The sequence below is a fragment of the Pyrus communis genome, chromosome 1 (assembly GCF_963583255.1).
Source record: "Pyrus communis chromosome 1, drPyrComm1.1, whole genome shotgun sequence".
Lineage (NCBI taxonomy): Eukaryota > Viridiplantae > Streptophyta > Magnoliopsida > Rosales > Rosaceae > Pyrus > Pyrus communis.
Window position 1 is genome coordinate 10,729,000 of NC_084803.1, and position 25,243 is coordinate 10,754,242.

The following is a 25,243-nucleotide window of genomic DNA, read 5'->3' on the forward strand; positions in this document are numbered from 1 at the left end:
AAACATGGATGACGTCAGCTATGCATCACACAGCCCTCAGGCTCTCGGGCCACCGATTCGAGCTGGGCCTCTCACTCGAGCGCCCTACCCAATCGCTCGCATGGGTTGGAGTAAGGAGCTGGGGCTATTGGGTCAATTTTCTCGTCGATCTATCGGGCTATTGTTCCCGGTGGAATTGCTCTCATGGATTAGGTGACCACTACCCGTAGATCCTTGCCTAATGCAGACTTTGATTGCTTCCTGGCACTGGCAGAGGCAGGTAAGGACTACAGTAGTCCTAGGCCTATCCTAACATATAAGGTTAGTATTACACATATTTCTATTGCTTTGCAACCCTCCTTAACAACTAAAAGAAATTCAATCATTATCTATTTTTCATCCAACAACTCCTATCAAAAAATTAAGTATATATTTTAAATGGTCATTTATCACAAAGGGTGGTGTTATCCATATACCTTTTTTTACTTTCCACACACCCCATGTTAATTTATGTTATTTGATTTTCTTTAATTCCTTCGATTCGACGGCCAAAAATTGAGAGGATTGTGCAGAAGGTGAAAAGAAGTTTGTAGATAACACCACCCTATCACAAATCAATAACATTTAAATTAAAACCCATCATTTACTTTTAATTACAAAAATTGTATTTCACTTATGAATGGGCAAGGTTATTCCCTATTCTTATTGAATTTCATATATTTAGCCAATCCAAATCCCAAGTTTATTGAATAAAGAACAAAAAAGTTTGTAATACTCTATTATTCAATATAAAACATGTTTCTATCCTATCCCACCTCTCACTTGAGTTTTCGGGTTTGCAAATTTTTTTGTAACTCTCTCTATTGAGTTTAATAATTCTTTCAATAGTATAGATGACATCATGCAACGGTTTTAAAATATAAAATTTGTCAAGAATACTTATGATTACTATGAATAGATAAAATTATCTATGAATATGTTAACTTTGAATTCTTAATTATTTGGATACATATTATGATGTTTTGCATTAGTAATTTTATAACCACTATTCATTTTTTCTTCTTCTATACTTGTGTGTGGTCCCTCCTCACAAGAAATCCTGACTCCACCATTGCTAATTCTCATCTGGACTATTTGAGAAGCTAGAAACTGATTCTCCCAACCTAGTCGCTGCTAGAGCCATCAATTGGTGGCAAGAATTTGTTAAAATCAGCTTATCCCTCTTGGCCACTCCTTCCTATGCTGGCACTCTCCAATGTTTGTCTAAACCAGTACGATCCCTTAAGCTTAACATTGACTATGGGTGGCGTGTGGATATTAAGCTAGGAGTTGTTGGAGCTGTCTTTCGTAATTTAGATGGCATGTTCGTTTCTGCAGCGCCAAGTTTCTTTGATATATCTGCTCGCTTCTTCAGGCGGAAGCCTTGGCGGCTAGAGAAGGTATTACCTTCGTTGCTGGGAGGGGTTATCAAAACTTTATCCTTGAGAGCAATTTGCTCCAGATTGTTTCTGCCTTGCGAGATTGATCTATCAACCTCTTGTCCATTGTTAGGACTTGAAGGCAATGCTAGACTAGATCACTAGAGTCTCAGTTACCCATGTCTGTTGCCATGGGCAAAGCTACATAGGAACAAGAAGGGGCGGCCGTCCCTTCGGTCGCTAGAAATCACCATTGAAAGTGAGGATTTCGCCCCTATGGTCCTCTGAACTGCCGTCGAAATCTGTTGCCCTACTTCGTTGTTTATGTGTTTTATACTCCGGTTCTTTTTTTTCTTTTTCTTTTTTTATTTTTATTTTTTAATACCCAAGCCACAACGATGTTGTTTTAGTTCTAGGATAAAAAAAAAACATAGAACTGCGTTGTTAAGGAGGGATACAGTAAGGCTGTCATTATTCAAAAGTTTGTTAAGTTGTTTGATACTACGAAGGAATTGGGTGTGTAGAGAAGTTTCAAATCCTATGAGACTCTATTTAAGGCCATTATGCGTCACAATTGGTATAATGGCCAAGAGGTATTTTAATGCAATGTTGAGTGTGGGAATAAAAGCCAGTAGGCATACTTATAAATTATATGAGTCACGAGGTCATGCCCACAATGAGCTATTGTAGAGAGAATCGATAAAAAGATACCTTGTATCTCTTCCATAACATGATATCTAAGTCAAAAGACAATGATGAAAAGCCTGATAATTTCACCATTCCCATTGCTCTAAAGGCGTGTGCGAGGTTGAGGCATTCATATATGAGAAAATAATACATGGGTTTGTGATGACAAGGTTGCGATGAATATGTTTGTGGGTTATGCGTTATTGAATTGTATTCCAACTGTAGAGAAATGGGCAAGATTTTGAAAATTTTTGACGAATTTTCGCAACCGAATGTGATTTTATAGAGCGTATAAAAAAGAAGGCAAAAATTTCTACCTTTTTGTAGCCCGACAATTCATGACCTCGCCACTGGGCCGCCAAAGGAAACGAATTGCACACGACTTGCTCGAGCTGCTCTCACATCAGGTGCTGTCCATAATTGTAACTGGTTTGTGGAATTACCATATCTTGTTACCGATCTCTTGTTTGACGGATCACTTTGTAACCAGTCTTGTGACTTTCTAGATTTAATAGAACCTCTGCCCCTTATTTTCAAATCCATTTGAATATTTAAGGAAAAATCCACACACCCTTTGAATACCTTCTTATATTAAAAGAGTAATGTTAGAGAGATCAAAATTTTAAACTAAATTTGTAAACCAAATGATATATCATTAATAAGAAACAATGATATTAATCGACACTTAGTTAACAATCGAATCATTTATAATCGCATTATTTGATTTAAAAATTTAATCTCCCCATCATTTCTGGTAGAAGTATTACGCGTTAATCATAGGAAAAGGTCGGTACATAGATTGACTGACGGGTTGACTAAAGTTTGAACCGAGCACGACCAAACCCATCTCAATGGAGAGCTGGCCTTAATTAATTCATTCAAAAAATTCGAGCAAATAAAAAAAAAAAACAAAAAATTCCAACCCTGAACGGAAAAATCATTGTTTTATTAATAATGAAAACTATCAATCAAAAGGATGAACATAATTTCGATAATACATGAATAAATACAAGGTATTAAGTACATTTAATTAAAGCTATAGAAGAAGATGGCCATCGCAGTGGAGAGGATTAGGGCACCAATATTAACGGTGAGAGAAGAAGAGGCGTTGCGGTCCCACCAGCGATCATCATCTTCAGAAATCTTGATAGTCACCTTCTGCCCTAAATCACTGCAGTGATTACCTACGGTGCAGATGAAGTAACGGGTCACGTTGGAAGTCAGTGTAATACTTGCAGGGCTGGAATCATAAAAAGCAAGAGGGTTCGAATTTGAGCAGTTTTCGTAATCAGCCTTCGATACTTCAGCTACTGTGTGTGATCCACTCCACTTGAATACTGCAAAAAGATATAAATGAATAAATAAATAAACAGATGTTCATCAATCGGAAGGAGAAATTTACTTTGCAGAATGTCATTTTCAAGGGACGATCTAGGTTCTACGTTGAAGAAATAGGGATTAATTTTCTCGATGCGTTGTCTGGAAAAACATGACGTCTTGCACAGAGCTGAACTGAATAAGAAAGAACTAACACTAATGAAGATTTAGAGGAAGAAATTTTAATTACCTATTGTATCATTAATCTGAAATCTTTTTGTGTTAGCCCAGGTGGAGTAGGCAACAGAGCCGGCTGGAGGAATAGTCCATTCCAAATCGTCTCCGACTGTGTAATTATCAGCTGCGGCACCGTTGAACAAGGCCACTGCAACAAGAAGAAAGCAACCAACCAATCCCATACGACTCACCATTTCTCTGCTGTGTGTTCTTCTTTACGTCGTCCCTGGCTAAAAACCCTAATCTCTTTTTTTCTCTTTGGAAATTATGTTTTTTGGTGGATGATGAATCAATCATTTTAACGTCTACTACTTATACAAAAGGGAAGGATGACCAAGGGCTATAGAATTGATTGATTTTAACATATCGAAGGCGAGTTTCCTTGCTTTCAAATAAGGCGACTGAAGACCAAAAGCTATATTGTGTTCAACAATCATTTTTGAAAATGGAATACGATATTCATTAATAATGGAGGAATACTTACAAACAAAGGAAATGATGCATATAAAGGGCTTCAATAAAAATCTTGCTAGAGATTTCAATTTAGTCTGAGGAAAAAATAGCATCTCGCACTAACATACTAATTAGAATTACTATCGTCAAACAAAATGTCTAAGATAATATCCGGTGGTTCTTCAAACCACACAACGAGATTGGTTACATTCAAGCTAAATCTTGCCAAACCATGTGCAACCTTATTAGTCACGCGCTTGCTAAAGGAGACCATCCCTCGGGGAAAAGTCATCATCAGACTTTGGGCATCATCCAACACATGACCAAATTGACCAATATCTGTTGAACATTCTAAAAATAGTTAACGTGTTCTTTCTGGAAACAAAAGACCAAAAATGTCTGTTGTGGAATATTGTACAATTTAGGAAAAGTTACCAATTTTTGGTTTATACGAAATACGAGAAATTTTTTTGCGCGGCACATTAAGTGTTATAATACAAGTGATTGAATATTTTAATAAAAAAAATTCAACCATTAATATTATGATAGTTTGATTAACTAGATATTGTTTACGACGCACTAAAAAATCCCTTGTGAAATACAATCTTTTTGCTTTTTAATTTTTTGGTTTTCTGGGTGCAATTGAACAAAGCAACTATGTAAGTTCTTCATCGTTTTCTTGTTTTTCTATATTTAGTAATTAGAATACATAGTAAACTCCATATGATTCTACTTTCTAGTATATCGCCTTTACAACAATGTGAAAGGTACATATTTCCAAGAGACTAAATTGTAATCAGGCCGAATGGAAAGATATGGGCAGGCATCGTGGCCCAAGTCATATACTTTTGACTTGAAGAGGTGCGTTTGTATTGTTGCGACACATTATTATATTGCTTGGTCCAAGATGGATGTCAAAATGAGAAGGCAATTATATGACGAAGTGTGACAAGCAAAAGCGATCAAAAGGTAACCAAGAACATATAGAAGTTTGTAAACCACCAAAAGAATCGGATTAACCTCAAATTTTGTTTGATTGATGATATGAAGATAACAACGGTATTAGCAAAGCTAAAGTTGCTTTTATACCCATTTTCCATTATGTTTTTGTATGGAAAGAAAGTATGATACATTTTTTGAAATGTTAATAACAGTTAGTCATGTAAATATGAACAATTTTAATACATACCGTTGTTTTTATGTATGGGTCAAGAGTATTGTTCAATACTTTATCAGCTACAAACTAAGATGTGAGCGATTAAAGAAGTAGAAAAGATTGATCAATGATTAAACGAGACTTAGTAGAAATGCTAAAAAGAAAGTTTTATGGTCATTAAAAATTCCATTTAATTTTGATATTTGCTTTGTAGCTCTCTAGTCCATCTTGGGTTACAGCGACACGAAACCAAGTTGGTCTTTCTGCTTTTTGCCACCGTCTTTTCATATTTGGTATACGTCTCTTTTTCTTGATTGAATTATGTATCAACAGGATTTGTTCTCTCTTTTGACAACCGAAGTCTGAAAGGCTTTGGCATTGAACAAAACCTAATTGAGAAAATAGCATCTGACATAGTCTAATAATAAATCAAATATGTCCTCATCATCTGCGACGAAACTCAGATTTTGTCATATATAGTGACTAGGAAATCGTCCACAGTCCACCAGTTGCTGATATGAAACCAAGATAACCTTTAATATGTTCGTGCAAGATGATAATGCAGCAGAAAGTAGGAAATATCTTACAAGATAAGGGGCACTTGGCACCGTCTCAAACCCTAATATGTCAATTTTTTATCTTACGGCAAACCAAACAAATTAAGTCGTTGAAAGAGTAGGTAGAAAATTAAAGTTTTAAGAATAATATTGTAATATAACTGATTTTTTAGTTCAATTTGTTAGGAATATTCACCTCTGCATCCAAGATTTTGTTTTCAATGCTTTATATATATATATATTCCTTTTTAAAAGAAACAAGCAACCTATTACATTGTATTAAATCTTTAAATCTTATAGACAAAAATTGTTAAAAAAACTCAACATTAAGTGAATTTATATTTTAAAAAGCGAAGGGCATGGGTGAATTTATGTTTTACTGGACTCCAGTAACTAGTTCACTGGGAGACTTATTAAACGGCAAAGCATCTCCATGATCCTTTTCTATTTCATCAAGCCCTCCACTAAGAGTAGAAGGCAGAGTCTCAAAATCCCTTTCTTCAGTTGAATGCTCATAGCTGCTCGAAATAATGCTGCCAATTTGGTCAACACTATTATCAACACTACTTGAAGAACTTTCCACATTCGAAAATGATTCATTCCCTTGTTCAAAAGAAACGTCCTCTTCTTGGCTTATATCACTACTTTGTATAGAAGATACCAATTTCCTTCTTTCAGCAATCTGCAAAACCCAAATTTGCTAATTCTAAGTTTTCAACTCTCCTTAATTACAAAAGATGGTGAATGTCCATTATTTTGTCAAAGTATGCTTACGAAAGTATAATAATACGACACAGATACACAATAAATGACTAATCAGAAATAGTTTGATAGCTAGTGAAAAATGACATGCCTTGATTCATAAATTTTACTTCATCTAATAGGAGACAGCTTGCTCATGTGCATGACCATCTCACTGACATGACTCACAGAAATACCAAGAGCTCGGAGAGCTTATTTTAGGACGACACATACATCATATTACTGAAAGATTGTATTCATCCAAGGGAATGTTTCCCACACGTTTCAAGCAGTGGCCTTCATGAAAAGAGATTACACGGCAGTACTTGAATGTTACATCTTAAAACTAATCTTGTGTCCGAGATATAGGCACAATCCTAACATACTGCATAATTCTTTACCAATATTGATGCTAATACTTCCACCAAAAATTGCATAAAGCCTATCCATGTATTAAAGCAAATGAAGTTATATATTATATGCCCCTAAACATATAAACTAATAACTATGACACCATCCAACTAAAAATTACTACCTCGACTGCAGAAATTTAACAAGAACCACCCCACCCGGAGAAACGTTGCAAAGGAAGTAAGGATAAGACATCTACTTGTTTCTTGTTAGGTATGGGTAGAGAGAAAAACCAGTCTCGCCATATTATAAAATGGAAAGAAAGAGAAAGAAAAAATGATAAACCTGCAAATTCTTGATAATTATGGTCATAACTGCTTCAGATGCTCGCTTACAATCCTAGAATGAGGAGTCTCCATATGCCTAATTGTGGAGAGCCCAACCACAAAGAAACAAGACACAATGTAAATAAAATTCCATATCAGTTCCAAGTGCTAAATTTCACAAACCCTAATCTAGAATTCGAACCCTAAACTAAATTTCAAACCCTAAATTATTTCCAAAATTTACCTGATTTGAGAGAGAGATCAGAGAGGTGAGTCACTTGTGTGATGTGGGTGTGGCCGGATTCGAAGACGGAGAGAGAATCGGCAAGGAGGGTGGTGACGGTGAGGTTGTCTGAGGTGAGGTGAGGTCGAGTCGAGACTCGAGAGATGGATAGAGAGAATGACTGAGTTCTCTGAGGGTTTCAACTTTGATTTGTATTCAACGGTTGAGATTAAATCTCAACCAAATCCAACGGATGTTACAATTTCAAATATATATTTAAATTAAATAATATATATATTTTTTATTTCGATTCGGTTCGAGATTACTGAAAAAATAGAAATGTGAGACCGATTCCCGTACCGAAAGTTTGAGATTGGTTCGGTATTGGGTATTGAAATTTTTGGGATTTTTTATTTGGTATTTTTTCGATTCGGCTTGGTATTTTTGGTTTTTTTTTCCACCCCTATGAATAGCCACATCTAAGCGAGTTTTTCACTTACTCTCACAAAATAGATGCGATTTTCCTCCCACCCCACCTCCAAAGCCGCCTAAACGCGTCTTAGTACAAGTTTTTTAAAACACTGGTATAATTTCACTGATGATATAGCTGAATCAAAGTTCAATACTAAATTTATTATTATGTAAAAAAAAAAAAAAATGATCAATGTCGTGTAAAAACAATCACGCTATAGCTGTTTAAGTGAATGAATCACATCACACAAAATTAACTATATACCGCCCCGGAAAATAATCTAAAACAACAAAGCCAAAGCAATGGACAAAAAGGTAGCGGAAAGGCCAGCGGCGCCGAGAGAAGCTGCTGCATTTGGTGGTGGTGGTGCAGAACCTTCGGGTGTCGGTGACGAAGGAGTATTTGGGCTGGTTGGACTTCCAGGAGGAGGGTTGGCAGTAGAGCCTGGAGGGGTGGCACCGCTGCTTGGAGGAGTGGCCGTGGAGGAAGGTGGCGTGGCGGCGGTACTGCCCGAGGTGACATTGATGGCAAGCTTCTGGCCTCCGGCACAGTGGCCGGTGAAAGTGCAGATGAAGAAATTCTCGCCGGTGGAGTTGAGAGTGATTCTCGTTGGTGGGTTAGTGGACAGGGCGAGGGTGCTGCTGGTGTTGCATGAGTCGTAATTTGCCTTGGTCACTACCGCCACGTTGTGTGTTCCGTTCAAATAGTTGAACACTGCACAATAGACAATCAAAATCAACACCTTAACACTAATTAATTTGTAAATACGTAAATTTTTTACTAGGCCAAAAAACTAACTATTTTGATTTGCCTGAAAAGTGATCGAACTCAAAAATAAAATAAATATATTGTTCGAACCAATTGACTTAACTCATATTTTAAGGCAGGTTTGAGATTGTTTTAGAATTAATAAAAATGTTTTCTGACATAGAAAAGTATTTATGACATTCTCAGAAAATACTTAAAATTGATTATGCGCTTCTATGTCACAAAAACACGTCTAATAGAACACTTTCAAAAGTATATTTATAAGTATTTTCTAAAAATCAGTTCAACATAACCTTATGAGCAGAAATACTTCCTTAAAAAAAAATCCAAACAGGACCATATTTAGCGCAATCGAGGCATACCTAGAGTGTCACCAACCACAAAGGTTTTGTTAGCAGCCCAAGTTTGGTAAGAGCCCGGAGGGAGGACGGTCCATCCGCTGTTGTTGCCAACGGTCCAAGTGACAGGTGCTCGTGAGGAGCTTGGTGTTGGTGCTGGGGAAGCAGCGGGGGTAGGGGTACTAGTACTCGGAGCTGGTGTGGGAACAGAGGCCGGTGGTGAAGGAGGAGGAGAACTAGTACTCGGAGCTGGTGCCGGAACAGAGGCCGGTGGTGAAGGCGAAGGGGGACGAGTAGTCCTTGGAGCCGGAGCAGGAGAAGAAGCTCCGGTCACACTGATAGACAATTTCTGACCGGCACTGCAATGGCCAGAGAAGGTGCAGATATAGTAATGCTCCCCTGAAGAGCTAAGCGTGATATTTGTAGGGCCGGCAGTCTCCAAAGTAATGGGACTAGTTGCATTGCAAGCATCAAAAGCTGCCTTTGTCACTTCCGCCACGTCGTGATTTCCGCTGCTGAAAGTGAATACTGCAAAGCACAAAGTTCAAGAAATTAGTATGGAACATCGAATTAAGTTTACAAAACGAAATGATTATTAGACGAACGCGCTTATTTAGGCTAACATTAGTATGAAACTTGAAATTAAGTTTACAGATACGAAATAATTATGATTCCAACGCTTATTTAGCTGAAATTAGTATGAAACATGAAATTAAGTGTACAAAAACAAAATAGTTATCAAATGTGCACTCATTTAGCTGAAATTATATATACCAAGAGTGTCGCCGACAGTGAAGGTTTTATTGTCAGCCCATGTAGTGTAAGCTGCGGCGCCACCGGGAGGGACGGACCAACCCAACCCATCACCCACTTGGTAAGTAGTTGCCGCTGCCGCTAAGCTCATCAGCAAAGTGGCCGCCGCCACGGCTGCGAAAAACGCCATGTTTGTGTTCCTTGCCATTGCCGTTGTGTTCTTTGAAGGTCAGGTCGCCCCTGTTTTTTCCTACTCTCTTTTTTTTCCTCTGTTCTTGAAAACTTGTAAAGGTTTTGGTTTCTAGAGGGTTTGTATCTGTCATCCTTTATATAGAGGAAGGCTTTGTGAAAACCACAATTTTTGGCTGTTTGTGCCGTTGGATGGATGCCACGTCTGCGGTTCTGTGAGTAATATGGACGGTTCAGATTTGGTGACGGGGTCAAGTGTGCCGAGATATGGGACTTGTGGGAACTCAGACTTCCGTGTGAGAGGATGAGAGCTCTCACCAAATAAATGTGACCATCTGTGTGCGTTGACTAGTCATTGCTTTATATTAAATTATAGACTTGGAAATTAGGAAGATTTTCTCTAGAAAGAATAGTTAATAATTGAAGCAAGTGAGAAAAAGTGAAGGAACGGCAGCGTCCCAAAAAAGGACAAAAGGTGAAAGGAAGGACCCATATAGAGTTTACCAAGGAAATTTCCTGAGAAATAATGAAGTAATTTCATTTTTAATATCTAGGAAAATTGGAGAAATGTGAATTAGGAATTTGTCAAACCTGGACTGTAGCAGTAGTAGGCCAAATGTGGATTCGTAAAAGTCTAATTGTAAATTTGTGCGGCACTTTCTAAAATTTATTTTTCGATATTTGAGGTATTCCACACCTTGAAATGTATGATCAATTTTCAATGGGATTTGGAAAGGCTAAAGCATTTTAGTCCACTTCTAGTTATAATCAAATGACACACGTCATTTCAAAACTTTTAACTAGAGAAACACTTGTGTTTTTGCCAGTTTTATGCCTCAAATCCAAGACCAGAGAGCAAACCAGACTTGAAATTCTACCGTATTTCCACTGGACCACTTACCATAGTTTCTCTTTATTTATTAGGGTTTACTACTGTTTTTCTGTTGTTCAGAATTAGTTCTTTACAAATACAACTTTGCAACTCAATAAGAGAATGAGGGTTTGAATTTCCGATGGTATAGCCGTCTTGGCAATTTGATTTGTTAACAACCATAAATAATTCTAAAATAAACGAACAAGCAGACGAACTGACAATAAAGAACTGTTTTCTTCACCTATTTCCTACGGCTTACATCAAGTACTATCCACTTGTTTATGTAAGGAGTTACTCAATTTATTCTATTCTAATCTTAGATACCAAACGAAACCTTCACCTTTGCTTTTCATGAAAAACACTTCCATACCTCGGTGCTAATATACATGACAATATTCCTCTTTCCATCTCTTTCTCCACATGCGTGGTAAGGTTAGGTGAGGAAAGAGAGAGAGAGAGAGAGAGTAAAAACCATCAATGGCCACTGTTCAATCCGTGCGAATACTGGCAATAACCAAAGACAACCCGTGGTGTTGATCGACATTGCCAGAATTTTATCATTACCAGAAAGCCAGAATATTTATAGTGTTTGTGGTACTGCACTACAGAGCAGAATATATACATATTCACAAAGCAAAGAATAATACTCAAACTTGTTACTTAAAGGCACAAAGTGGCTGCTTTAATTTGCCCATATGCTCTTTGAGTTTTTGTTAATTTTTTAGATTATATGTTGCTTCAATTCACTAAAAAATTTCCCTAGCATTGCCGGGGTTCCTTAGTGATAAAAGACTAGATTTCTCTTTATTACAATCAATAGTCTACACTAAGGAGAATGAGTTAAATAGGAAGATGTTAAACACCAGAACAATCCATCATTTGCAAGACGATATTTCATTTCACTAGCAAAGATAAGAAAAGAATATGTGGGCTCATTCCATTAGTCCGAAAATTTTGCACGTAATTGTCGGCAGCTAGCTAGCAACTTATTGGTTCAGTCTTATTATCCTAATGTCACTTGATCATCTACTAATTGACTAATGCTTAAATCAGAATATATAGTTTTTCATTAGATCACAATCCTAAGTAAGCAAATAAAATTTAGAAGTCCTCTGAACATGATCCTAGCAAGTGGCAATTAATTAGCTATGTATACTATATTTAATTCAGTTTCAAACTTCTGCCTTGATTGTGGACATTGATAATAAATAAAATAATATATGCTTGGAATTATATTCTTTGCAATTGATTAGTTTCTATGGTTTGTTTATTTGTTTTAATATAATTTTGATAAACCAACTCCATCGTTTGTTTCCAAGAACTTTCAAAGTGACTGACTATTTCCAAGTGATAATTTTTTCATATTAGTAAGTGAGATGTTGAAAGCATAAGTTTTTGTGATTTGCTAATTTCTTAGACAAGTGTAATGTGTCTGTAATAGATTTAGTGCTAGATTTTAGATATGTTCTAGTATTTAGGTTTGTGATTTGAAGGGTTGCACGTCAACGGCAATAAAAAGTAATCTGATTCCTTGAATGACTTAAGAGCAGTTCCACTGGGGAACTGATAAGCCAGCACCCAGCCAAAAAACCAGCCCGACACCCAGGCTATCCACTCCAGCCTAGCATTTTGACCGGCATCCAACCCAAGCTAGGCAAGAGACCGGCCTAAAATCGACAGACCCACATGCCGGGCCATCTGACGTTAGCCGGGCCATCAACCTCCCGCATGATCAACACGTCGCAGAGAGATCTTGGTGCAAAGCTCCTCGAGGTTGAGGTTGAGAAGGCCAATTTGCAGGCGGAGCAAAGGGCGATGGGGATGGGGATTTGGGGGCCTTCGACGCCCTCCTTGAGGCTGAGGTTTAGAGAGAGAGAGAGAGAGAGAGAGAGAGAGATCACTTCCACTGTGTTCTTCCCATATCCCTTCATCTTGCTAATGGGTTTCTTTCTTCTGCACATTGGAGGGGAGTGGTGGGGGAGCTTCTGGGCAAAGACAGGGGAGGGGAGCGGTGGGGGAGTTTCATATCCCTTCGTTTTGTTAAATTATTATTTTATAATAAAAATTAATAATATTTTAATAAAATTGACTACGCTATTTGGTTTTAGGGGCGGAGATGCTTTAGTCTATTACTATACACTTGAGTCTATTACTGTTTACTTGAGTGGATAAATGAGCGGGGTGCTGGCACAAAGTCTTTAGGGGTGGAGTTGCTCTAAGGTAAACTTCACATGCATCATTTTGGGAAAATATAATTTAAGTGTTAACATTTTATTAGGATAGTGAGATCAAATAAAATCAATTCATGATATAAATCAACTTAGCTTACGGTTAAAGTATAATATAGATTTACTCAATTGTGGGCCGGTTAATTTGATTCTCACGTTCATTAAATAATGTTATATAGTTTTCCATCAGGTTTTCTATCTTTGCCAACCATAATTTTGTGCGAGAAAAAAAATTAAGGTAAGGAATTTGTATGCTAGGGTATAGGATTGAAATCCTAGTAAAATGCTTTCTTGTAGCTCTCATATCATCATTCATAATTTGTTCTAGCTCGCAGGCGAACCTTCGTGGTCTGACGTGATCGCATTCAACTAAGAGGAGACGAAGAAAAGAAAATACGAAAACAAGAGGACACCGCGATATTTGAGTTTGTAAGTTGTGTCTTGTATGAGTCTTTGGGTTTGTTGTTTGCTCTTGGTGGATTATTTTCTGCCAGGGTGCCCGTGACTTTCTCAATTATGTGTGGGGTTTTACCACATTAAAGAAATCCTCGTGTGTTTGTCGTATTTTATTTTCTATTTATTTACTGTTGCGTGACAAGTGTTTCAATCTTGCAAATTTGGATGTTTTTATTTGGGGCTGTTTATCTGTTTTGAGTTTTATATCTATATATGGTCGCTATTGTGTGGTTTAGTATTAATATCTTCTCCCTTTAAAAATGAGTATCGTTTATAAAAAAAGGGGCAAGTTAATTGAAAACGGGGACCAAAAATAGGCAATTGGCTGCACTTATTTGTATTAACTAAAGTAAAGGAACGTACATACAGATAGAGCCAGGATTATTACGAATTGGTAAAGGTGAATACAAAAGCAAAATCATAAATATAAATTAAATAAAAAAAAAATACAGCCTCATGGTATGTACTGCAAATGTATGGAACATATTCCAAAGGAATTATAAAAATCAACATATGAACTAGCTGGTGACCAATGATCAATAGAAGAAAGCAGCCACGGCAATGAGCAAGAAGGTGTAGCCGCTACCAATCCTGGACGGGGCTGAGCTGAATGGAGCAGAAGCAGCGCCTGGTCCACCAGCGTAGGGAGTACTATGCGAGGAAGGTGCTGTGGAACCCGATGGTGAGTGGGACGATGGTGAGTGGGACGATGGTGGTTGGGCTGTGCTCCCGGATGTCACGTTAATGGCTAGCTTTTGGCCTAATAAGCAGCGCCGATCGTAGGTGGATATGAAGAAATGCTCACCGGTGGTGTTGAGAAGGATAATCACTGGACTATTTTTGTAAACGGCGATAGTGCTGTTGGTGGTGCAGTTTTCATAAGCTGACTTGGTCACCGTAGCCACATCGTCTTGTGTCCCATTGACAAAGTTGAAAACTACAAAAGCAAGAAAGTAAAACATTGTCAAGGAATTAATAATTTATATGTAAGCAACAGAATTTGATTAGCGTTTAATTAGTCTAGATATGAAACAGTCGTCGATAAATTTACGTTATCATCAACATCGATATAGTTACCTAGAGTGTCTCCGACAATGAAAGTCTTGCCATAGGCCCAAGCTTCATAAGCAAGTTCACCGCCTGGTAGGACAAGCCAACCCAATTTATCACCAACGACGTAAGTCACTGGTCCTGATCTGGGTGCAGGGCTTGGAGCAGGTGATATATGTTCCGCAGTCACGTTAATGGCCAGCTTTTGTCCCAACTCGCAGTGCTTGTCCTTGGTTCCAATGAAATAGTACTCTCCAGTGGTGTCCAAAGTGAAGTTGGCCGGACTGGTTGTCATAAGTTTGATGGGGTCTGTCGAATTGCACTTGTTGAAAGCTTCCTTTGTGACCCTCGCTACGTCCTGGTCACCGTCGGTAAAGTTGAACACTGAAAAATGAACAACATAAATTCATAAACACAGGTCCACTTGGAAATGCTTTCGTAAAAAAATATTTATACTCAGAAGCGAGTGCTTCTATGCATATCAAACCTTCTGAAGAAAATACAATTTTTTTTTTTTTTTTTTGACAAAGCACTTCAAATACTATTTGAAGAAATTATTGCTATGTGTTTCGTTAGAAAAAAAAATAAAAAAAAAAACTTCAAATGCTTTTCGTAACCCATAAACATTTTAAACTTTATCTGCCAACCGTTCACAGATTAGTTTATTGTGATACGAAATCGCTTAATCTAAAAGTACTTCAAAACATTTTAGCTAAAAGTAGTGAAACTTGAGTATATATGTTACGAACCAAGAAGGTCACCAACGGCGAAATGCTGCGTGGCTGCCCAGGCTTCATAAGTGTAGTTACCGCCGGGAGGAACCAGCCACCCGAGAATTTCTCCAACCACATGGGTTTTCTGTGCTGCTGTGGAGTGAAGCAGACCAATCACTGCTATGGCTAGGATGGCTATTGTGAGTTCTCTTCCCATACTGTCTCTTTGTATTTTGTAACTGCTTTTTAACTTGTTTTGCTCTCTTGTTTTTATGTACTAATGCGTCTGTTTATGTGAAAAATGAGATTTGGGTTGTGATCGTTTTATAGAGGTTGGAAGGAGGAAGTTATACGGAAGCTTCGGTGATACTTTGACAAATGATATAGCAAAATTGCCTCCCCAATTTTCTGCTCGACTGATTTATTCAAGGATGTCTAGAACCTAAGGACCAATTTACAATTGAAGTGGACCAAGTTTATATAATTAAATGCTGACGTGCTTGAATGCCCTTAATTACATCTTTTTGTGAGATTATCTGCTACTTATCTTGAAAGAAATGAAAAAAAACAAACAAATCAATAGCATATTCCATTTGTTAATTTTGCATAAATAAATGCAGATGGGATGGTAAGATAGAACACTAATTAACTTGTTAATTTGTAAATGAAATCTTATTATTCATGATTTCTCTTTTATGGATTTCTTTGTGCAAAGATCAAATCCCTAGTGTGTAATTTCCTTATAATTTTTTTATTATGCAGCCAAGATTAACGAGCTTGAAATGATCCAGATTTTCAATGCAATTAACGCGTTTATGACCATCTCTAGTTATCTTCTAAAGGACCCTTTTATTTGCCCTGCATATAATTTGATATAGTTTTAAAACCCAGCTAGGATAAAAAAAGTCAGAGTACTACACTTTTGATTATCTAGTTCTTGCCTGGAGATTGCTCTACCTCGATTCTGTGTGACCAAATTTCCAAGACCTTTAATGACAACAGAAGTTTTATGATGCCATTAACTTTATATTATAATTATTCAAGGGGTGATTTGTTTAAGTCACAAAATATTTTTAGCACTAGAATTGAATCAATCAACATTTGTGCTCTTCACGAGTGTCAATAAAAGAGAAATACTAAAAAGGATACGTAGTGACCTTAGTTGGAGAGGAAAGTTGGTAGAAATAATTAAATTGATTGACGTATTCTAAAGAATCAAATAACACGTATACGATAATATTAAATTATTTATTGATCTAAACTAAAGTTTCTGTTGAAGAATTACTAGTCCAACAAACATGCGTACACTATCTCGGTTACATCTACGAAGGAAATAATTCTTTAATTTCTGCATTAAAATAATAATATCACCAATATATTGGTTAAAAAAAATCGTAAGAAATTCGAAGTTTGCTATCTCATAGTGTGTGTGTATATCGGATGTCTATGTGTGTTGGTTGGGTGGAGGGGGAGGGGGTTTCTTAATTTCAATGTTGTAATTCCTAGCAGATACGCAAAGACAAACTTGAGCAGGTCAAGTTCGATTCAGAAAACAGGAATCATTATTAACCGCAAATTGAGATATCTAATTGCAAATGGGTCGTAATCAAATACTTCGTCAACTTATAAGAAAATTATATACAACATGCAGACCAATGATGTGGAGTCCAGAGTTAATGGCCAATCAACCTTTGGTTGTTGGGCTTTCCCATTTCAGTTCCATTCGTTATTTATTTATTTATTTTTAAAAACACGTTATTTATTATGCAGATTAATATTAGATGAATGTGACAAGAGTTGAGATTCTGTATCGGGGTATTAAATTAAGGACCTTGTATTTGTTCTAAAAGGTTCGGGGTTACTCCTCATATTATTTATAATTAGTTTTATGATGAAATATCAATTTTTTTTCATGGTATCATAGTCATGTTGCCAACGTGTTGAGCCCCATGGGCAACATGCTCTCGTGAATTCAATATGTGTTGTCCACATTTTAAGATTAGATAACCATACATCTAAGGACAATGTTGAGAGTCCAAATATCCCACCCAAGAATTCAAGCACCTTGCACATCTTTATAAGAAGTTGAATTGTATTATATATTGTCGATTAGTTGTACAGTAAAACATCAACTTCAGTGCTATTTAAATTTGTCTCTCTCAGCCACACTTCTAGAAAATGAATAGAAGAAACATCAGACCAATGTTTCAGTTAAAACTTTTTATTCCAAGTTTTGATTTTAAGGGCACTAAACGTGGAAATAATTCAGCAAATTTTTCTTAATTAGAACGTGAGAAGACGACTTCTAGAAGCGCATATATATTACGAATCTTTCTTTGTTTGGTCGGGCATCATTGTCATATTGTATTTCGTGAGCAGTGATGAGCAGGGCATCAATTTGTTATTCTTCACAACCTTCCTACCAAACCCCCCCTCTTTAATTTAATGATTTGCCAGAGTTTTCCAACTAGGCGGCTTCTAGGGCTCAAACAATTTGTATATGAAACTAGCCTTGTTTAAGTGGTTCTGTAATATTGAATTCATTTGATTCCCCAGGCCTCTAGGCATAGCAATTTTTTATGGAAGTTTTAACGAAAAATCCGTGGTACTGTTAACTTTAACAAAAAAACCATATTTTTACACTAAAAAATCAATCATGGTACTATTCACTTTACCCTTTATTTTGTCTTTATCATTAAAACTCAAAGTTTTCAAGTCATTTTTATTAATTTTCTTTTTTTTTAAATTCCATTAAATTGATATCTCTGCTATTTCTAAAATAAGCAAGTTATTTCTAATTTATTTTTAAGTAATTCGTTAATTAATTTGCATCAACTTGAATCTTAAATTTCTTAGCTTAATTATGAGCTTAACACAATTCCGCTTAATTAAAGACTATATCCAGTACCATAATCCTTTTAAAGTACAAATGTCCGAGCCTTTACTTGTGAGGTGTCAAATAATGCACCCATGATGATGCTACAACAAGTTTAATAATTCTGATCACCAATTAGTCAATAACCGTTGAGCCTCGCACTGTAGCAAAACAAAGAAAACGAAAAAGAAAAAGAAAGAATTGGAGCAGAAGAGGATCGGTAGAATAGTACGTACTGACTGCTCGAGCTGAAGATCGGAAGCACGCTAACAAATGTAGCAGCCTAAGATGGGTGGAGCGCTGCCAATCAGCGGAGATCCCGCCTTCCCATGACACCAAATTATTTTTCAATCATTCATTCATGATGAAATATGACAAATATCATGAGTTTAGTTTATTTTTCAACCTTTCATTCATGATGAAATATGACAAATATCATGAGTTTAGTTTATTTTTCAATCCAAGAAAAAGTTAGAGTTCGCGTGTGCAGAATTTGGAGACATATATCAACATTTCAACTCTGATGGCCTGTTGTCTGACTTGCACATCGTATTTGTTGATGCTAACTAAATCATTCTCTTATACTATTTTCATTTAAGAATAAATGTATATGTGTCAGATTCTGTTTATTCTTCAATACCGTTTTGGGTGATTTTGGTATCCATGGAAAGCTCTTGACGAGTCCTACATCTATGTAGTGTTAGATTTCCATTTTCTTTTCCATTTTCCAAGGTCGAAGCCACAAAGTGCCGAGGGTTTTCTGGTGAGTTTTCTCATTTTATAGTGATTCCGACAATGATTACTGTCTATCACCACCACTGATAGACTCCCCTCAACCCCTGGAGCAAGGTCCAAACATTGGATGTGGCGTTGGAGTTCGTTTTGGCGATGAATCGAGGAACACCCATTTCTAAGGTTTCCGGCGGGTTTTTATGAAATTGAGACACTTCCCGTCCGAATTGGACTTGGCCACATGTATGAAAATTGCTCCCCTCATTGACATATACTTTCCTGTAAAATTTGGTAATTTTTGGAAATTGTTGAATTTTCCGGCGAGTTGGGGCGGCCGACCGCCATCAACAATGGTGCGGGCGGCGGCGCTTTGCCCAGTGGGCCGACGATGCCTTTCTAAGTCCAATTAGATGTCTTAAATTTGTATTTGATATTCGTATGACGTGGTTTGATTATTTGAACCTAATTTCATTATGATACATTACTTGATCAAAATATGAATTGACGATCCGATCGTCGGATCGCGATTAAATTTTAGTATGTTGTTCTAGAGGCATAATGTGTATTTTAGAAGATTACGGATCCAAAATCCGATGTGCGGATCATCCGGATCAAATTATGTAGGGATGTGGACCCCACCGTTGATCGAGAGTTGACTATTGGTCAACATGTCTCGAATCATTCATACAACTAAAATTAGTATTACTAGAGACTCAGTGAGGCTTTGCGGTCTTGTCTCGGTGAGTGACTTTAATATATGTGATATGGTTTTCGTATATTAGTATCCTTTGTGTATATGACTTGGTTTTATAAATGTGTTTTCTGTTAAAATGTGATTATTTTATAATTGATCATCGATCTATTTTTATTAAATATGATTTGACTCATGGATTGGAAATACTTGTGAAAAAAAGTGATTTGAAATGCATATTGAAAAGTTTGTTAAACCTGAGGGCTAGTAGAGGACCGTTACCTTAGTGTCACAGGGTTAGGTGACACCGAGTTTGCACCATGTAGTAGTGGTATATGGATGGTCCTGCTTGGTTAATCTGCTTTGGGGGACCATACTATTTATGGATCGGGCTTGGTTAATCAGCGTTGGGCGATCCTTATGGCCATTTACACTTAGGGGTGATCATGCTTGGTTAATCCGCATTGGGTGATCACTGCCTAACAGTTTTGTAGGTGTGACTCTGCTTGGTTAATCCGCGTTGGGGACTCACTACCTACTTGGTTATCTTGACCCTGCTTGGTTAATCCGCGTTGGGGGACCATACTATTTATGGATCGCGCTTGGTTAATCTACGTTGGGCGATCCTTATGGCCATGTATACTTAGAAGTGATCATGCTTGGTTAATTCGGGTTGGGTGATCACTTCCTAACAGCTGTAGGAGTGACTCTGCTTGGTTAATCCGCGTTGGGGGGTCACTGCCTACTTGGTTACTTTCTCAAGGGTGGCTCTGCTTGGTTAATCCGCTTTGGGGGGCCACTTCCCTGTTTGATTACTTATGTAGGCTTCGGCTGAACTGTGTCCCTCTAGCCCTAGTTTTAATATACATGTGAACACTAGTTTTTAAGAATCTTGTGGTTTGAATTAGAAAAACCGTTGGATGTCTGGGTGACTCCTACAGAGTTTTCAGCGACTTGATTATGATTCCATAAAGCATGATTCTATACTTGATGTTTATAGATTGTGATCGATGGTCTGTTGTAATTGAATATCACATACTTGTATTATTGTCACTCACCCGAGCTTCGCAGCTTATTCGAGTGTTTGATTTGCCCAGTGTGCCATCTCCTTGATGTAGGCATGATTGTATATATGACAGGCCTGGGTAGATTACGAGAAGCAGCTTCGTATTTTAGTTCCGTTGAGTGGTCCGGAACCCAAGATTGTTCGATTCCGTTGAGTGGTCTAGAATCCTTGCTCTTGCTTATTTCCATAAGGTTAGTCTAGAACCTTAGATTCGAGTGAGTGGGAATTACCCCTAATAGACGTTGTGTATATAAATTAGAATTACCATATTTATTACTCATAATCAAGGTAGGGAATTATATAGAGTTCCTTAGTTAAATTTGTGAAATGATAAGTTATCGCATTGATTGATTAACATAAATAAATGCTAAGATCATGCATTTTTTATTCATGAATTTATTAATTAACGGGATTGCAAAATGACTTTGGATATGGATGTCATTATTATGATTATTTTAGTTGATCAATATGGCTTGAGAAGAATATTGTGCTTCGTCATTGGTTCTTTGCCATATTGCATGGTTTGCATTGTGATATATTGTTGAGACATAGTGATTTATGTGATGGATGTTTGAGTGTAGTGAAATGATGAACTACGAATGACTTGATCCCTATTAAGGATATATAGGCAGTCTAACTGGAGGTTAGATGCAACCATAAAGTGTACAAAAATTACTACGCAATTTGAGGCATGGCATGTGCTTGGTACATATCTCGGAGGCGGGTATGTTAGATATATCGTTATTTGATGACGTCATTGTCGATCCTAGATTTATGTCGGGATCAGAGCATGACATGTTATCTTTAGAGATTGCTTGATTTCATGTTGTCAAATAGTTATGAATTTTCATATTAAGTGTGTCAATATTTTGTCACAGTAATTTAATTAGATGTGATAAGTTGATGTGTTTATACTTTTGAAATATAATTTTTCACACAATTTCTACTATGGTAGCAACGCGCAGGCAAAACTTTATAGTTGGAAGCTAAAGCCTATAATTAATTAGCTGTGTATACGAATGCAATAGTGTGTGCAACATGTGTCTATAGTGATGGGTCAATGAGGTACCTAGCGTCAGTATTAGTTATGTCGAAAATGTAAAACCTAATTAAATAATGATATCTTCTGAACTATGGCATTTTGTTTTTGTTTTTGTTTTTGTTTTTGTAGAAAACAGAAATTAAAGTGCTGTTCTTGGCATTGCCTCATCGCAAACAGAAAAGTTAATTTGTGATTGCTGTTCTTGGCATTGCCTGATTGCATATAATTTTATTCAGGTGACAAGTGATCTAAATCCACCAAATACTTGAGATTAACAAATTAGTCATTGATTTGAACAAAAAAAAAAAAAAAATTAGTTATTGGTACTTACGTACTACGTAGTTGTTTCCTGTAAATCCTTGGCACGCATCAGGCCATCAGCAGGAAATTGTTAGGAGTAATGTTTAGGCTGTTAATTAAGACTGTGACAAGTTGAGAGTTTTATTATTCGTTCTGCTAGGAGAAGGATATGATTGGTTTTATTTTCATATATACAATTTACATTATCTTTCTAATAAAGATAGTATCCACATATGTTGGTGTGTTCTATCTCTATTAGAAATGTTGGTGGGTTCACAGAGATTTCAATTCATGCTCTTGCATTTGACGTTTGTCTATTGTATATTCCGTTTGAGTTACTATAAGAGATGTATAATTAGCCAGTAAACATAGAGCAATAATTTTATCCAGGTCAAGACATTAATTGTTGATGATTATTTTCTTCATAGGAACAATTTTGGTAAAATTTGATGATTATATTATTTTCTTATCAATTAGTACCTGTTCTCTGTGACATCCCACATCGCCTAGGAAAGTGATCCTTAAATGTATATTCTCATCCCTACCAAGCACGAGGCCTTTTGGGAGCTCACTGGCTTCGGGTTCCGTGGGAACTCCGAAGTTAAGCGAGAAGGGGGCTAGAGCAATCCCATGATGGATGACCCACTGGGAAGTTGCTCGTGAGTTCCCAAAAACAAAACCGTGAGGGAATGGTAAGCCCAAAGCGGACAATATCGTGCTATGGTGGTGGAGCGGGCCCGGGAAGTGATCCGCCTCGGGCCGGGATGTGACAATTTGGTATCAGAGCCAATCCCTGGCCGGAAATGTGCCGACGAGGACGTCGGGCCCCTAAGGGGGGTGGATTGTGACATCCCACATCGCCCAGGGAAGTGATCCTTAAATGTATATTCTCATCCCTACCTAGCACGAGGCCTTTTGGGAGCTCACTGGCTTCGGGTTCCGTGGGAACTCCGAAGTTAAGCGAGAAGAGGGTTAGAGCAATCCCATGATGGGTGACCCACTGGGAAGTTGCTCGTGAGTTCCCAAAAACAAAACCGTGAGGGAATGGTAAGCCCAAAGCGGACAATATCGTGCTATGGTGGTGGAGCGGGCCCGAGAAGTGATCCGCCCCAAGCCGGGATGTGACATTCTCACTATCTTATTGTAATATATACTGCAAGCCAAATCCCTATTGGATTGTCCAATCCTTAAGTCGTTTTTTTTTTTTTCTTTTTTTCTTTTTAGGCAGAACTCAGGTTTGAAGTTGGAATGAGTGACTTAGGGTTGGGCTAAAAAACCGAAAATCCAAAATCGAAAAAAATGAGGCCTTTCACCGAACCGAAACAAAAAAAACGAAACAAAAAATAATTGAACCGAAATGAAAAGACTGAACCAAAAGCTATTAGTTCGGTTACGGTTTTAGATGTCAAAAAACCAAACCAAACCGAACAGAATAAATATAAATTAATATCTTTTTTAATTATTTCGGTTGGGTATAATTTATAAGTCCAATTTCAAGTATTAGTCTATTATATAAACTTACATAGGCCCAAATTTAAGCCCAAACCCATAAAACATTTGAAAGCCTTATTTCCTAAGGAAAACCCTAGATTCTCCCCCCTTATTTTTCCTACATGCCACTTCTCTGAATCTCTCTCATTGTCCTTCATCGTTCTCTATCTGTCTCGGTAATGCTAGAGAGACTAAATTTTGAAAACTAAAAAATATAGAAGTTGATGATTAATTTATTACTTAAACGTTGATAAATGTGCTCCATTCCTATTAGAGACACATCATTTAGTTTGCAAATTTAGTTTGTTGGATTCATCTCCATTTTTTTGTTTTTATTATAAATAAAGTAATCAATTTTCAATTTAATTATATATAAAAAAAAAACCGAACTGAAACCGGATCCAACCATAAAAAATTGAACTGAAAATAAACTGAATTGAATAAAACCAATAAAAAATCGAACCGAACCGAATCCACTCCTATAGTAACTTGATTCACAGATATTGAAGAGCATTAAAAATCCCTTCACAAAATAACCCAGGAAAAAAAAAAAAAAAACCAAGAGTGGACTTATAAATCAATTATAATTCATTATTTTGTTTTGTGAATCACACCATACATTCATTATTTGGAGTCGCACTACATGAACAGAGTAGAAGGTACCTGTAGTTATTAGTAACTAATAAAGGTAAGGTAAATGATAAGGTAAGGTATGAAATTATCACAGAAAAACTAACAGAAAAATTAGTTACTTAACAAAAAAACTAACAGAAAAATTGACAGAGGTATGACATTGTCACAAATTCGTAAGATGCGGTATGACATTGTCAATTTTAAAAGACGAGGTATGAAACTGTCGTGACCCCAATAGTTGAGGTAGTTTTTTTGTACTTTACCCATTTTTTTTTAAATTTTACTTTTATTTATTATTTTAATATTTAAAAATATTAAATAATTTTTTTAGTTTTTAATAATATTTTATTAATTTTTTAATAGAAAGTGGTCCTCGTCTCTTGCCACGTCAGCATTTAATAGAAAAACTAACAGAAAAATTGACGGAGGTATGACATTGTCACAAATTCGTAAGATGCAGTATGACATTGTCAATTTTAAAAGATAAGGTATGAAACTGTCGTAACCCTAAGAGTTGAGGTAGTTTTTTGTACTTTACCCAAAATATTTGGTAAAAATAAAATATATTGCTTATTTTAAAAGTAATGACATTCAAACATCAGCTTTTAAAAGCAGCATGTAGGTTGTTTTTAAAAACTACTTTAATAAAAAGAGGAGTTGTGCCTTTAGAATATTTTTAATTCCTGTAATATACTCATTAATTTTAAGCAATGATTTATCCTTCTAGACACTGTTTTTACACTGCTTTTCATACTCACGATACTTTTAAAAATACAATTTATCAAACACTCAACTGATTATTCTTAAAACACAACATAAGTAATTTATTAAAAAAGCACATCAATCCCAAACTGGCTCTGAGTAACTTTATTCACCAGAAATATTGAAGATCACTACAACATGACAAAGAACAAAAGATCAAATATCCCTTCACAAAATAACCCAGGAAAAAGGACCAATAGTGGACTTATAAATCAATCATAATTCATTATTTTATTTTGTGAATCACACCATACATTCATTATTTCGAGTCGCACTACATGAACAGAGTACAAAGTACCTGTAGTTATTAGTAACTAAGGACCAAGGTAATAATAATATTACTGATCTTTCCTCTTGGCATACAG

At 36.6% G+C, this 25,243-nt stretch overlaps 3 protein-coding genes and 1 long non-coding RNA gene across 4 annotated transcripts; all 4 read right to left on the reverse strand.

Annotated features, from left to right (window-relative positions):
- Positions 1-3,009: 3,009 nt before the first annotated feature.
- Positions 3,010-3,983, reverse strand: LOC137715511 (stellacyanin-like). The gene is made up of 2 exons (XM_068454860.1): positions 3,652-3,983; positions 3,010-3,421 (listed from the first exon to the last, which is right to left on the reverse strand). The coding sequence occupies exons 1-2, from the start codon at positions 3,830-3,832 to the stop codon at positions 3,111-3,113; spliced, it is 492 nt and encodes a 163-aa protein (XP_068310961.1). The 5' UTR covers positions 3,833-3,983; the 3' UTR covers positions 3,010-3,110.
- Positions 3,984-6,003: 2,020 nt separating this feature from the next.
- On the reverse strand, positions 6,004-7,604 carry LOC137720046 (uncharacterized). The gene is made up of 3 exons (XR_011066460.1): positions 7,467-7,604; positions 7,242-7,319; positions 6,004-6,486 (listed from the first exon to the last, which is right to left on the reverse strand). It is a non-coding gene; the product is annotated as an uncharacterized lncRNA (long non-coding RNA).
- Positions 7,605-8,057: 453 nt separating this feature from the next.
- Positions 8,058-10,062, reverse strand: LOC137712939 (uclacyanin 1-like). The gene is made up of 3 exons (XM_068452149.1): positions 9,798-10,062; positions 9,048-9,551; positions 8,058-8,631 (listed from the first exon to the last, which is right to left on the reverse strand). The coding sequence occupies exons 1-3, from the start codon at positions 9,982-9,984 to the stop codon at positions 8,198-8,200; spliced, it is 1,125 nt and encodes a 374-aa protein (XP_068308250.1). The 5' UTR covers positions 9,985-10,062; the 3' UTR covers positions 8,058-8,197.
- A 3,770-nt stretch (positions 10,063-13,832) lies between these two features.
- LOC137716287 (blue copper protein-like) lies at positions 13,833-15,565 on the reverse strand. Its single transcript, XM_068455724.1, has 3 exons — positions 15,323-15,565; positions 14,601-14,957; positions 13,833-14,460 (listed from the first exon to the last, which is right to left on the reverse strand). The coding sequence occupies exons 1-3, from the start codon at positions 15,501-15,503 to the stop codon at positions 14,060-14,062; spliced, it is 939 nt and encodes a 312-aa protein (XP_068311825.1). The 5' UTR covers positions 15,504-15,565; the 3' UTR covers positions 13,833-14,059.
- Between the last annotated feature and the right edge of the window lie 9,678 nt (positions 15,566-25,243).

What these genes read in the sequence shown, in the direction of transcription:
- LOC137712939 (XM_068452149.1), bottom strand. Translation starts at nt 9,984, where the DNA reads ATGGCAAGGAACACAAACATGGCGTTTTTCGCAGCCGTGGCGGCGGCC. An exon ending in CACTGTCGGCGACACTCTTG is followed by an intron (nt 9,552 to 9,797) that starts GTATATATAATT and finishes TGTGCTTTGCAG; the next exon opens with TATTCACTTTCAGCAGCGGA. An exon ending in TGTGGTTGGTGACACTCTAG is followed by an intron (nt 8,632 to 9,047) that starts GTATGCCTCGAT and finishes TCTATTGTGCAG; the next exon opens with TGTTCAACTATTTGAACGGA.
- LOC137716287 (XM_068455724.1), bottom strand. Translation starts at nt 15,503, where the DNA reads ATGGGAAGAGAACTCACAATAGCCATCCTAGCCATAGCAGTGATTGGT. An exon ending in CGCCGTTGGTGACCTTCTTG is followed by an intron (nt 14,958 to 15,322) that starts GTTCGTAACATA and finishes TTCATTTTTCAG; the next exon opens with TGTTCAACTTTACCGACGGT. An exon ending in CATTGTCGGAGACACTCTAG is followed by an intron (nt 14,461 to 14,600) that starts GTAACTATATCG and finishes TTGCTTTTGTAG; the next exon opens with TTTTCAACTTTGTCAATGGG.
- LOC137715511 (XM_068454860.1), bottom strand. Translation starts at nt 3,832, where the DNA reads ATGGTGAGTCGTATGGGATTGGTTGGTTGCTTTCTTCTTGTTGCAGTG. An exon ending in TCAGATTAATGATACAATAG is followed by an intron (nt 3,422 to 3,651) that starts GTAATTAAAATT and finishes ATCTTTTTGCAG; the next exon opens with TATTCAAGTGGAGTGGATCA.